This window comes from Natrix helvetica (assembly GCF_964273705.1).
Source record: "Natrix helvetica genome assembly, chromosome: 11".
Taxonomy (NCBI): Eukaryota; Metazoa; Chordata; class Lepidosauria; order Squamata; family Natricidae; genus Natrix; species Natrix helvetica.
In genome coordinates, this window is record NC_138562.1 from 22,006,256 (window position 1) to 22,021,052 (window position 14,797).

The window sequence follows — 14,797 nt, forward strand, 5'->3', positions numbered from 1 at the left end:
GTAGTAGTAGTAGTAGCAGCAGCAGCATTAGTAGTAGTAGTAGTAGTAGTAGTAGTAGTAGTAGTGTTCTCCTCCTCCTCCTCTTCCTCTTCTTCTTCTTCTCTGAAGAAGCTTCTTGGATGAGAAGCGAAACGTCTTCCAAGAAAAACCAGAAAGTCCAGCTGCCTCTTGAAAAAAGCACTTTTGGGATTCTATTCTAAGCCATCTGCTCTGGCTTCTAACTTCTCAAAGATGACTTCTCTTTTATGTCGTTTGTTCCTCTGCTGGCTGTCTCCAGGCTGTTGAGTTGGATGCTTTGAGGCGAAACCCAGAAACAGGAAGATGTTACTTTCAACCCAAACCACGAAATTGCTCCCTGGCTCAAAGGAGTCCCACCATGCCAGATCGTTTGCCTGCTCTGGAGCCTTCTGTTCCCCAAAAAATTGGGCAGAGCATGAAATGGTTGCAGAGGACTCCAGCAGGCCTTGTGCAAACCACATGCCTGCACAATGCAACCCTTTTTAAAATCTGGCACAAAGAAGTCCTATCGCTCAGCAGTTTTCTTTTTTCTTTTAATGAAAAAAAAAAGTCCTGGAAACGACTCGGTTTTGCATGATTCATCTATTTTCTCCGCTTCCAAACAGATCTTCAGCCCAGCTTCTCTTACCAGCTTTAAGATTGTGCCCTATTCTAACCAACGTTCCCCTGTGCTGGTTTTCAAGTCCCCACATCTTAGGAAGCTGTAAGAGAGCCAGTTCAGTCCAGTGGTTAAGGCGCCATGTTAGAAAGCAGGAGATGGGGAATTCAAGTCTGCCTTGGCTGGGTCACTTTGGGCCAATCACCAGGCAATGGTGAGTTCTAGTCCCACCTTAGCCATGGATGCCAGCTGGGTGACTATGGGCCAGTCACGGAAGAATGTGAGTTCTAGTCCCACCTAGTCATGAAAGCCAGGTTGCTGACTTTGGCCAGTCTCTCTCTCTCTCAGCCCAACCCACCTCACAGGGTTGTTGGGCAGAAAACAGGAGGAGGAAGTTGCGTTGGAGATCTCCGGCGCCTTGAGTTATTTGTAAAACTATTAAAGATGGGATATAGCTGTGAGGGTGAACCTATGCTCCGTATGCCAGAAGTCGCACGCAGAACCACCTTTCTGGGCACGCCAGCCATCGCCCGTTGCTCTTCCGGGCTCCAGTGCTTCACATACGTGCCGGCCAGCGGGTCTTTGCGCACATGGAAGTGCTGGAAACCGGAAGAGCAGCTCCCTCGCAGGCATGTGCATGCCAGGAAACTGAGCTTCCGGTTTCTGGCACACACATGCGCGCTGGCCAGCTGGTCTTCATGCACAAATCTGCACCAGAATCCAGAAGACCAGGTGACTGGCGCGCATGCACATGCCGGCTTCCTGGCATGCACATGAGTTCCAGGGACTGCTCTTCCAGTTTCCGGCGCTCCCCCCCCCCCGCACATGTGCTCCCGTTTTGGCACCCAATGTTGAAAAGGTTTGCCAACACTGGGATAGATTGTCAACAAATCCCTATGGTTTACAAACAAGAAGCAGGTTTCTCTTGCTGCATTAAGGCAGACCTTGTGGCTTTGGGACAACTGGTAGACCCAACTGGTTTCACACCTGATGGATGAGTGACAGATAAAAGCTCCGAGCTGTATCTCTTGTAAAAAAAAATAGCTTTCAAACATCTGTCCTGGATAAAAGCCGATCCCTGCTGCGATATGCACAACAGCTCATTTCATATCCAAACAGCCCCAAAGTTGCACAATAACCACAAGAACGTGTCAGCAAGGAAGTGAACGTCAGCAGAAAAAGAAAAAGAAAAGCACCAGTTGGAATGGATGTTCAACCATCAATCAAAGTGGCTCGGAGCTTTATAATCGGATGGAATTAGTTACATGACAGCATCACATCCCCTCAAGGCTTGGTTGCATTAATCACTGGCCACACATTTGATGCCTTGAGGTTTGGCTTAACAAACTAATATAAGGAAGATGGCCAAATCGTGACTGTCTCCCTTCTCCCTTTCCACCAGCAGAGAAATCAGCCACCAGGCCCTCGCTGCTATTCGGACTGACATTAAACTCGTGGCCAATGATGTCCAAGCAAAGCAGGACATTCTATCTAACTTTAATTCACTGTGGAATGGAATAGAATATTTTAAATTTTTTATTCATCCATTCTTCAGAAATATCCCGTACCTTATAGACTTGTCCATATGTCCCATTCCCAACGACTTGCACTAGTTCAAATATTCCAGCTGGATCCTAGAAAAGAATTAAATTACAGGGAGTTAGTGTGCTTCTTGGTAAGATTAGCTTCTTGGCTGAGTTTTGCAAGCTGCATCCAACTCTTTATGTGGTTTGTTTGGCTTAGCATCTTGGGGTAGACTAGAGGAACCACAGTTGATGGTTACGTGCACTCTGCAAACCTAACTATATTCCCTCTCTCTGTGCCTTGTGGGTCGTACAGTTTAATTTTAAAAAGTATTTCGATCTTTAGTAATCACTCTTTGATAGATTTGTGGTTTTACTTGCTGGTTGTGTACCACCCAGAGTGAAATCAATTTGCAATACGTAAACACTTCAACCATCTCCAGGACAGACAACCTGGGTAAAATGGGGTCTTTGTATGATCTGAACATACTTCAACTCTTCAACACACCCCGTGAAAGGATGAGGATAAAATCCCCCCTGGTCCATTCAAAAGCAATAGGTAGATAGTTTTACACATACACACACAATAGAATCCATCTGCAGGAAAGGAATACTCAGGGTTTTAATGTTTTAATGTTGGAAACTGCTCAGAATCTTTCGCTACAAAATGAGCGGCAAATAAATTCCATAAGAATTTAAGAGACCCAGTAGTGCTCTGGTTGGAAGGCGGTATTGCAGGATAACTCTGCCCACTGCCAGCAGTTTGATCGTGACTGGTTCAAGGTTGACTCAGCCTTCCATCCTTCCAAGGTGGGTAAACTGAGGACCTAGATTGTTGGAGAATACTGCTTTTAATGCTTTACTTGAAGGTACAGTTTTATATAGCCTCCTCCATTTATGTATTTATGTATTTATTTATATGCATCCTATTTGTGTTTTAGCCTGACTGTACACCGCCCCGAGTCCCTTTTGGGAGAGGGGGCGGTCTAGAAATACGAAATAAAGTAAAGTAAAGGAGGGGTAAGAGACTGACTCTGTAAACTGCTTAGAGAGGGCTGTAAAGCACAGTGAAGCGGTATATAAGTCTAAGTGCTAAAGTTAAGTGCGAAGGGAGGGAGGGAGGGAAAGAAGGAAAGAAGGGCAGGCTGTGGTGGTACAGTGATTAGAATGCCGTATTGCAGGCTAACTCTGCCCAATGCTAGCAGTTCGATTCTAATTGGTTCCAGGTTGACTCAGCCTTCCATCCTTCCAAGGTTGATAAAATAAGGACCCAGATTGTTGGGGGCAAGAGGCTAACTCTGTAAACTGGTTAGAGAAGACTGCAAAACACTATGAAGTGGTATATAGGTTTAAGTGCGATTGCTATAAAGAAACTAACAAATTCTTCCTATCTGGATCAAACTGAGACAAAAATGTTTCCATGTTTTTTGTGGATAAGAACTTCTGAAATGTTGTGGAATGATCACGCCACATCTATTCTCGGAGAACAGATCAACAGAACCCAAAATTAAAGTAGAATCAACCTCCCCGGGGTCAGGCAATTCTATTTTCTAAAAACAGCTTGGAGAAGAGAGGAAGGACGGACATCCAAAATCACAGGGCAGCTAAGGTCACACCACCACAGCAAAACTCAAAACTCTTCCGTAGACTGGGGCACACACACTTAACTTCTGCCTCAGCTAAGGATGCAAATAAAGTTTAAAATATGTTTATTTCCAATGGTCGCTATCACAATGCGAGGCTGTCTTTTTTAAAAAGAAAAAAAAAACCTAAAATGATTTGAATATGTAAATCAGGGGTGAAATCAAATTATTTATTTTTATTTATTATTCATGCTTCTAGACCGCCCCCTCTCCCAAAAGGGACTCGGGGCAGTGTACAGTCCATGCAAAATATATCAAAATACAATAAAAATTGAATATGTACAGTTGGAATGGAGGAGGTTAAAAAATGGAATTAAAAGAACTGTACAAAGCAGTATATATAAATATAGGATTTTGAACCCCTAAAACACACACAATAAGTTAAAAACAATACCCCTAAAATAACCAGTTAATAGTACATTTGCCAGGAGGGACAGTTGTAATTATGCCAGGCCTGCTAATCGGAACAGGTGAGTCTTCAATTTTTGTCGGAAGGAGCGGAGGTCAGTAGTGGTTCTAATGTCGGGGGGGAGGTCATTCCAGAGGGTTGGGCCCATCACAGAGAAGGCCCTACTCCTTGGTGTCGCCCGTTGGCATTGCCTAGTGGACGGCACCAGGAGAAGTCCCTCTCTGTGTGAGCGAATTGGCCGCAGGGATGTATGTGGGAGGATGCGATCCCGCAAGTAACTAGGTCCCGTGCCATGGAGCGCTTTAAAGATGGTAATCAGCACCTTGAAACGCACCCGAAAAACCACAGGTAGCCAGTGCAGCTCGCGCAGGAGAGGTGTTACGTGGGAGTACCTCGTACTCCCCATCACAGCCCACGCGGCTGCGTTCTGAACTAACTGCAGTCTCCGGGCGCGTCCCAAGGGCAGCCCCATGTAGAGAGCGTTGCAGTAATCCAGGCGGGACATCACCAGCGCATGAGTGACCGTGCATAGGGCATCCCGGTCCAGTAGGGGGCGCAATTGGCGCACCAGGCGAACCTGGTGGAACGCCCCCCTTGCCACGGCTGCCACATGGTCATCCATTGACAGCCGGGCATCAAGGAGGACGCCCAAATTGTGCGCCCGTTCCACAGGGGGCAATTGTTCGCCCCCTATGGCCAGCGATGGAATCAGCTGGCTGAACCGAGGTGCCGGTAGCCACAGCCACTCAGTCTTGGAGGGGTTGAGTTTAAGTCTGTTGTCCCCCATCCAGACCCCGACGGCTTCCAAACACCGGGACATCACTTCGACAGCCTCGTTGGGGTGGTTTGGGGTTGAAATATACAGCTGGGTATCATCAGCGTAGAAGTGACACTCAACCCCAAAACCACGGATGATCTCACCCAGCGGCTTCACATATGTGTTGAACAGGAGAGGCGAGAGGACCGACCCCTGTGGCACTCCACAAGTGAGTGGCCTCGGGGTCGACCTCTGTCCCCCTGTCAACACACATTGCTTCCGGTCGGAGAGGTAGGAGCCGAACCACCGCAGAACAGTACCTCCGACTCCTATCCCCTCCAACCGGCGCAATAGGATACCATGGTCGATGGTATCAAAAGCCGCCGAGAGGTCTAATAGGACCAGGATAGAGGAACAACCTCTATCTCTGGCCCTCCAGAGAGAATCGACCAACGCGACCAAGGCTGTCTCCATGCTGTGCCCGGGTCGGAAGCCGGACTGGCGTGAGTCTAGATAATCGGATTCGTCAAGGTGTCGTGGAAACTGCTGCGCCACCACATTCTCGACAACCTTCGCTAGAAAGGGAAGGTTGGAGACTGGACGGTAATTAGCTAGCTCCGTTGGGTCAAGCGAAGGCCTCTTAAGTAAGGGCCTCACCACCGCCTCCTTCAAGGCGGTTGGCAAGGATCCCTCACCCAATGAGGCATTCACCAGGCCCAGAAGCCAGCCTCGGGTCACCTCCCAAGATGCCAGTACCAACCAGGAGGGACACGGGTCCATTAAACATGTGGTGGGTCGCAGCCGTCCACGTAACCTATCCAAATCCTCGGGGGCAACAGAATCAAACTCCTCCCAGGATGGTCTCACAAGACTCGCTGTTGGCGGCCCGTCTGGTCCACTGAGGGGGGCCCATCCGCTCCGGATCTGAGCGACTTTGTCCTGCAGATATTCCCCAAACTCCTCTGCTCTGCCCTGCAAGGGTGCCCCCCGCGTCCTCTGTGACAAGAGGGAGCGGGTCACCCTAAACAGGGCGGCAGGGCGGTTATCCGCGGACGCAATAAGAGCGGTGCAATATCTACGTTTGGCCACCCTTAATGCCACAAGGTAGGTCCGTAAATAGGCTCTTACCTGTGTTCGATCAGATTCGGAGCGTGAGGACCTCCACCTGCTCTCTAGACGTCTCCTATGGCGCTTCATCACCCTCAGCTCCTCGGTATACCAAGGAGCCCGGGTGGGTCGCTGCCGCAGGAGAGGTTGCAAAGGCGCAACCCGGTCCAAGGCCCCAGCCGCCGCCCTATTCCAGGCGGCCGCTAGGTCCTCCGACCGAGCACGGGTCAGGGCTACAGGTAATGGCCCAAGCTCCGTCTGGAACCTATCCGGTTCCATCAGGTGCTTGGGGCGGTACCAGCTTGGACCATCTGGTCCCGCCTCCTCGCGGTGGGGGGTAGCGCCAGGGAAGTCCAGCCGGAGACATGAGTGATCTGACCATGACAGGGGTGTGACAACTAAGTCCCCTATACCCAGATCACTCGTCCACTGCTCAGATACAAAAACAAGGTCCAGTGTGTGGCCGCCTTCGTGTGTGGGGCCCTGAATTAATTGGGTCAGGCCCATGGCTGTCATGGAAGCCATGAACTCCCGAGCCACCTCAGATGCTGCTCCCGCCGACGGCAGGTTGAAATCCCCCATAACCACAAGCTTGGGGATCTCAACCGCCGTCTCCAAGATCAGCTCGAGGAGCTCGGGCAGGGCCGCTGATGTATAGCGAGGAGCCAAGTATACAATCAGCAAACCCAACTGCCTCCCTGGGCCCCATTTCACACCAAGGGACTCACACCCGGATATCTGAGGAACAGTGAACTCCCTCGGCTCTAGACCTTCCCATATAACTACCGCCACCCCACCACCCTTACCCAGGGCCCGAGGCTGATGGAATGCACGGAAACCTGGTGGGCACATTTCCACAAGGGGTAAACCACCCTCGTGGCCCAACCAGGTCTCCGTTATCCCTGCAAGGTCCAGCTCCCCCTCAGAGATCAACTCATTAATGAGGGGGGCCTTGTTGGTTACGGACCTTGCATTGCAAAGCATCAGCCGCAGGCCCCGGCTCTGTAGTTCCTGGCCACCTAGGTTGCGGGGGTTGGTACAAACGACCGGGCATAGCTAGCAGCCACGGTCTCCCAACCGACCTTGTGATCTTCTCTTGTCCTCGCATCCCCCCCTCCCCGCGACCGTTGTAATCAAACAACCCCCTGTTGGAATAACTTGTTCCTTCTCCCCCCCCCACTCCGCTCACTTCCTTCCCGGACTCACCTGCCCGTCTGGCACTGGCACTGGCTCCTCTCCCGGCCTGGTTATCCCACCCCCCCTCCCTGGAACCCCTTAATAGCAATAAAAAACATTTAGATAAAAAGCCCCTCAGCCTCCGTTTCTTCCACCTCTCGGGGTTCACAAACCCGTCATCAAGGCAGGCCCTTGAAAGCGCCAAGGGCCATACCTGCGAGAGAGGGGCCTCTCGCAGGCGGAGCAGGTCTAGCCTTGAGTAGATTGATAAAATATTAAAACCCAATTGGGTAAGGGTGCAGATGGTAAAAGTTAATAGTTAATAGCCGGAGGCTGAGATGTTACTGGGGAGCTGGAGGGGAAAATGTTCCAAATATTTCCAGGACGTGAAGGTGAAGCAGGTGGAGATATCATAAAAATGGGGGACAGTCCAAGGTGGTTGAAAATAGATGTAGTACAGATGTGGGTTCCTTAGTGAATGGGGGGTAGCCTTCTAAGCCCAGCTGTTCTTGGTCTTAGTCTGGGCAGTCAGTTGGGCTCATCCATGGCCCTAACACGGGTCTCCAGTGACCTCTAAGGTTCCAGGCCATCCCCAACCATTATTTAAGGTCTTCTTCTTTCTACTGGTTATCTTCACTACCTGCTTGCAAATGTAAGTGGAAAACAAAATGGCTGCCGAACCAGCAGTAATGGTGGCCAGAACCCACCCCTGGAACTGCTCCAATTAAGACTGCAACTGAAACCCCCAAGATGGGCATTGAGACACTGGAAGCAGGTGGAAGAAGGCGAGAATCAACACACACACACACACACACACACACACACAGAGCCTCCAATGGTGAATTAAGGAGGGATAATGCTCCCTCAGACTGTTGGGAGCCCGACTATCATTTGGGGGGGAAATGAACAAATTTCTATCAACACTGCACGTATCTTCATTTGCCGTGCAAAAAAGCATGACATAATACAATATTTAAAATGAAGAACAATTTTAACCATCATAAATATACTACTAATTCAATGGGAAGTGTGGGCCTGCTTATTTGGGATTATAGGGCTAAAGGTCTTTTAAGCCTGGAGGAAAATTCACAAACTGGTTTGCTTTTTGCCACACATGTGTATATACTCACATGAATATCTACCAAAATTGTTCAGCAACCAATTTGGTGGATGTACTTTATATATGGGAAGAATCAAAGCAGTGGGCGAATTCTCCTTCATCAGGCATTATACTGTGGTTGCATTTGAATTAGTGTTAGCCAACTTCAGCTGATTTTGAAGAAGCTAGGAAAGGTGGAGATATGTCCCCCACCCACCCACTTTTAAAGCACTACTTTAAAAGCAGTGCCTTCCCTACTCACCCACCCACCAGCCCTGGACCACATGGCTGTGAAAAACATCTGAAAGGCTGTTTTTAAATACTTTAATGACTTTTAAAGACCTTTAATGACTTTTAAAGTCTCTTAATGGCTCACATGGCTGTGGAAAACACCTGAAAGGCTGTTTTTAAAGACTTTTAAATACATTTGAAGACTTTTAATGGATCACATGGTGGTGGAAGACATCTGAAAGGCTGTTTTTAAAGATTTTTAAAGCACTTCTTTACAAGCTGGCAGCTGCTTTTCATCCCACCATTCCGCAGGTTGGATACTTTGCATTGGTGGGCCGTAGTTTGAGGATGCCTATTTTAAGTCATAGAGCCAGTTGTGTGGGGCAGCAGCCAAAAAAGCGAATACAATCCTTGGCTGTATAAACAGGGGCATAGAATCAAAATCACGTGAAGTATTAGTACTGCTTTATAAATCCTTAGTAAGGCCACACCTGGAATACTGCATCCTGTTTTGGTCACTACATTATAAAAAAGACATTGAAACTCTGGAAAGAGTGAATAACAACTAGGATGCTGGGTCTGGACTCCTGGAGATAAAAACATATGAAGAATGGTTGCAGGATTTGGGGATGGGTAATCTAGAGAAAGGAAGGACTAGGGGAGACATGATAGCAGTCTTCCAGTACTTGAGGGGCTGCCGCAAGGAAGAGGGAGTCAAGCTATTCTGCAAAGTACCTGAAGGCAGGACAAGAAGCAACGGAGGGAAACTCATCAAGGAGAGAAGCAACCTAGAACTAAGGAGAAACTTCCCAACCATGAGGACAATTAACCAATGGAACAGCCTGCCACCAGAGGCTGTAGGTGCTCCATCTCTGGAGGTTTTTAAGAAAAGGCTAGACAGCCACCTGCCTGAAATGGTACAGGGTCTTCTGCTTGAGCAGGGGGCTGGACTAGAAGACCTCCGAGGTCCCTTCCAGTTCTATTCTGATTGATAGATAGTCAACAGCCATGAGATCTAGTGGCTTGGCTTAGCCAATCTAAACTGCACAGCAAACCGGTTGAACCACTGCAGAAAACAAACATCCACGTTGCTAAGTCTTAAATCTCCATCTGGTTTAAGCATCAAGGAAGTCCATTATGCTCCTATTTTCTCTGCCGCCAACCCCAGAAGTTTACCACGGCAGGAAACGCACTTGGTGGCCTTCAGGTCCCATTCCGCCCCCCCGCCCCCCCCCACCCCGCCTGCCTGGGTTTCTTTCACCCTACTGGCCTCCTCGTCCTAGGATGAAGACCAGACTAGAGGAGAAGCCATATGGTGGAGTCCATTAGAGTAATTAACATCCGAGTGACAAATGGTTGGGTCAAACGGTTGGCACCTGTCAAAGGAAACCGCAGCTATTTTGGCAGAAGGAGCCCATCAAATGGTCCAGGGACACAAAAACCGATGGTCAAGGAAACGCCCGCATCTAAAATGGGCCCAATTCTTGGACAATGAAGAATCTGACTGGTCTGGAAGACTGTAATAGATGATGGCCTTGCCAAGGGGAAACAAGAGTCGATCCAAGTTGAATATTTGAGCCTGGCGGTGGATTGCTGCTATTTTCAACATAACAGCCGGTTTAATTTCACTTAAGTTAAAACACACACACACACACACACACACACACTCCCCCCCTCTCTTTGGAGATGCTTGCACCTCACTGCCAATCAAATAAGTAAGATACATTCTGCATATACAGAAATATAGAGGATTTTTCCTTTGGTATGCATATTCAGGTCTTTTCCCGTGTAAGATTGAGAGTATCTTGGCGGCGTTTCGACGAGATCCCACTCGGCATCTTCAGGCTGGTGCCAAAACGTCACCAAGATACTCTCAATCTTACACGGGAAAAGACCTGAATACGCCAAGACCTGCATGTGTGTGTACGCGTGCGCGTGCGTGCAAGCACACAAGCACGCACGCATGCACGCACGCACACACACACACAGAGTATATATTTCCAGCAGGGATGTGGGGCGATGACTCCACATCTCAGGGGGAATTGATATGACCATTGGTGGACAAGAAGCCCCCCTGGTGCAGGGGTTGCTGCAGACCTCGGAGGTACATTCATTGGAAGTGCCTTAGGATAGGGACTGTGCCAGACATATCAATGACTCAACCGATGCGCAGAGGGTGCCTTAACCTCGTTTCAGCGGGTTTTAAAAACTTGGCAGAACTCATATTTGCTGGTGAGACAAAGACGACACAAATGTTATCTCCCAAACCCAAGGATTTCCTGAACCCCACCCTTTCCAACTTTTGGGGGGCAGGGATCAGCTGACTTAATAAAGGGAAGAACAAAACTTTGGATGGCCCTCATCCAGAAATTGCTGTGAAGATATGCAGAAAATAAATTCATTTTTTAAAGCAAACACGAGATTTAGGGAGGGAGGGAGAGAAAGAGAGAGAAAGAAAAGAGAGAGAGGAGAGAGAGAAAGGAGAAAGAGATAGGGAAAGAGAGAAGAGAGAGAGACAAGAGAGAGGGGAGAGAGAAAGAGAGAGAAAGAGAAAGAGAGAGAAAGAGAGGGAGGCAGGGAGGGAGGGAGGGAAGAGAGAGAGAAGAGAGAGAAGAGCGAGAGAAAGAGAGGGAGAGAGAGAATGAACACACACTCTTCCCCTAGCCAAAATATTGGTTAGTGGGATGGAATGTCATCAATGACATAAAGAAGGAATTCAGAATTCTGAATCTTCAAAGAAGCTGAAGCTGCAAAAGACGCAGCTTTAAAACATGACGTTCAGACGTGCAAATGGAAAAGTTCTGGATGGGGTGACTTCACCCCCTAAAGCTTTTTGGAGTTCCAAGCTTTGGAGAAGGATGGTAAATTCCTGGCCGCCTGTAGCCGCCGGGTCCACTCCGGGCGTTTACTCTCTCCGAGGGCCAAGGAAAACCTTTGGCTTCTGTTGCAAAGGCCGGGAGCCCAGAGGTGGCCAAATCCATCAGGATGGGGGACCCAAGTCCACCTGACTGGCCTGATGACCCAACTCGTCTCTAACAGTTGGTTTGAGCTGGGATGGGAGCTCCCGTCAAAGAACGGGGTGGCTGGATGGACGCCATCCAAACTATCACCGGCCAGAGCATAAAAAAAGTCAAAGGTTGTGCCCATAGAATCATCAAGAGTTGGACACAACTGAATGTAAGGTAGCATGGACACAATGTGTAGTAGTTGAATGTCTCCTTCTTTTCCTTCCCCTCCCCCTCCTTCTTCCCCTTTCCCTCCTCCTCCTTCTTCTCCTTTTCCTTCCCTCCTCCTCCTCCTTCTTCTTCTCCTTCCCCTCCCCCTCCTTCCCCTCCTCCTTCCCTCTTCCTTCCCCTTCCCCTCCTCCTTCTCCTTCCCCTCCTCCTTCTCCTCCTTCTTCTCCTTCCCCTCCTCCTTCTCCTCCTCTTTCCCCTCCTCCTCCTCCTTCTCCTTCCCTCCTCCTCCTTCTCCTCCTTTCCCTTCCCCTCCTCCTCCTTCCCCTTCCCCTTCTCCTCCTCCTTCTCCTCCTCTTTCCCCTCCTCCTTCCCCTCCTCCTTCTCCTCCTCTTTCCCCTCCTCCTTCCCCTTCTCCTCCTCCTCCTCCTCCTTCTCCTCCTCCCCTTTCCCCTCCTCCTTCTTCCCTCCTCCTCCTCCTCCTTCCCCTCTCCTCCTTCTCCTTCTTCTTCTTCCCCTCCTCCTTCTCCTCCTCCTCCTTCCCCTTTCCCTCCCCCTCCCCCTCCTCCTTTCTCCATTTGAATAATGAAGGAGCTTACAAGCTTCTCACAGTGGAATCCAATGGGGTCTTAAGAGCATGGAGGCAATGTGTAGTGGTTGGATGCATTGGTGGGATTCAAATAATTTAACAACCAGTTCTCTGCCCTAAAGATTTCTTCCAGCAACCAGTTCACTAAACTGCTCAGAAAGTTAATCACCGGTTCTCCCAAAGAAATCCCACCACCGGTTGAAAGCCTCCTCCTCCTCCTCCTCCTCCTCTCCCCATTTGAACAATGAAGGGAGCTTACAAGCTTATTGTAAACATCAACAAGGAAAATATCAACTGCTGTAGAAACTCAGGAAGCCCATCACGCAAATAATCAAGTTTGCAACTGTAACCCATTCGAACTTCACGTCCCGTGATTCAAACACCGTCGAGCGGGTGCCACCACCACCGAACCAACCGTTGTAGATCAGGTGCCGTCCAGTTCTAGAATTCAGCTTTGCTTAGCCCGTAAATACAGAGAGTGGGGCCCACAGCATCGCAAGGACGGGCATTTTTAGGGCTCAAATCTATCGCCTTGCAGCATGCAACACGGAAGTTCTCCATGGGCAGAGTTCATGAGCTCTTCCCCCAAACCCTCCTCCAGATCTGGACGGAGTCACATTTTCAAGATTCCCAGGAGTGGCAGATGAAACATTGGGCCGATCAAAGGAAATGCGCGCTTTCTGCCTCACTTCCTTTCTTTCCTCCCTTAGATAGTTTAATCGACCCCACCCAGCAGCGCATCTGAGAAGGAACGTGGCCCATCCGCACTCCGAGTGAGTCTCCTTATGAGTCACCAGCCTTGATGTGGCTACAGAAAAGGCAACGGCAGTTTCAGTTTCTTTGAATAATAATAATAATACACATTTTTTTTCCCCGGGAAGTAGCATTTCCTCTTTATTCGGCCTTAGATCTGATTCCACCTCAAGGCTGCTGCAGTTCTGGCTATGGTCCTTGCCGAGATTCAAAAGATCTGGGATGGATCGGAAGAATCCTATCAAGGATTCCAAAAGAGATCGAGGAACTTAGCTGGAAGATTTGCAAAAACCAAGAATAAAAAAAACTCATTCTATTTCAGGTAGTCCTTGACTTACAACTGTTTGTTCAAAGTTCCGATGGCACCAAAAAATGTGACTTTTGATTGTTTTTCACAGTTACGACCTTTGCAGCCCCCCCTTCATGATGATGAGATCAAAATTCAGGTGCTTGACAATTGACTCACATTTATGACGGTCGCAGTGTCCCGGGGGAGCAGGGGCAGATCCCCTTTTGCGACCTTCCGACCAGCAAAGTCAACAGGAAAAAGCTAGATTCACTTAACAACTGGGTTACTAACTTGATGGTGATTCACTTAATGACTGTGGCAAGAAAGGTCATAAAATGGGACAAAACTCACTTAGCAACCGTCTCCCTTCACAACAGAAATTCTGGGCTCCATTGTGGTCCTTAAGTTGAGGATGACATGTATTTTAGATTAACAGAGCTGGAAGGGATCTTGTAGGTCATGTAGTCCAACCCCCCCCCCCAGCCCAAGCGGGAGACCCTACACCATTTCCAACAAACGGCAGTGCAATCCTGGTGGGCCTGAAAGGGTAACCCAACCCAGAAGCTGAGAACCATCCTCTTTACTTCCCGACCATCGGGGATTCATTTAGTGGCGACAAAATCTATAGTCCACCCTTTCACGAGAGGCTGGATGGCTTATAGCAGGAATACCCACAATGCAATATATCAGGAACAAACATATTGCTTCATTATGCATATCCTGCTATAAACTGCCAAGCAGAAAAACACACAATAGTTTTCAAATGCAGCCAGTTCCAATTGAATGGGGGGGTTGGGGGGGGGGGTTGGCAGGGGGAAAATAGGCACCTTTTTCGACATAAACATGAATGCATCCGAACTAGACTGTGTTGTTTCTCTGTGTCATAAAACATTTGTGGGTATATATACATAATTTTGCATGTGTTTATTTATCTTGTCTAAGCCGTGTAAAATTGGAGGTGGTGACCCTTTGAGAGCTGGATGCAATGAAATTTCATTTTTAATAGATGCCAATTAGTGTACAATCAAAGTGAAAATAAAGTTGTTCGATTGCCCTCAACTTACAACAATTCATTGAGTGACCGTTTGAAATGCAAGAACACTGAAAAAACTGTGACTTATGACCATTTTTCACTCTTGCAGCATCCTCTCAAGTCACGTGGTCCAAATTCAGATGCTTGGCCACTGACTCATATTTATGACGGTCGTAGTGTCCCGCAGGGTCATGTCATCCCATTTTGCAACCCAAGTCAATTTGGGAGCCAGATTCACTTAACAACCGGGTTACTAACTTAACGACCGCTGTGATTTGCTTCACACCCATGGCAAGAAAGGTCATAAAACAGGGTGCAACGCACTTAAGAACCATTTCACTCAGCAATGAAAAACTGGGGCTTGACGGTGGTCGTAAATCAAGGACTCTCTGTACTGCA

At 48.6% G+C, this 14,797-nt stretch overlaps 1 protein-coding gene across 5 annotated transcripts in view; it reads right to left on the bottom strand.

Annotated features, from left to right (window-relative positions):
* The window catches only part of NRK (Nik related kinase), a 93,274-nt gene that overhangs the window by 77,147 nt on the left and 1,330 nt on the right, over positions 1–14,797 (bottom strand). For 3 of the 5 annotated variants that reach the window (XM_081963762.1, XM_081963763.1, XM_081963761.1), the window contains exon 2: positions 2,185–2,250. In XM_081963762.1, the coding sequence (XP_081819888.1) occupies positions 2,185–2,250 (66 nt within the window). Of the gene's footprint in view, positions 1–2,184; positions 2,251–12,333; positions 12,352–12,582; positions 12,916–14,797 lie in introns of those variants that run through there. The other 2 variants (XM_081963764.1, XM_081963765.1) reach the window with 2 other exon arrangements.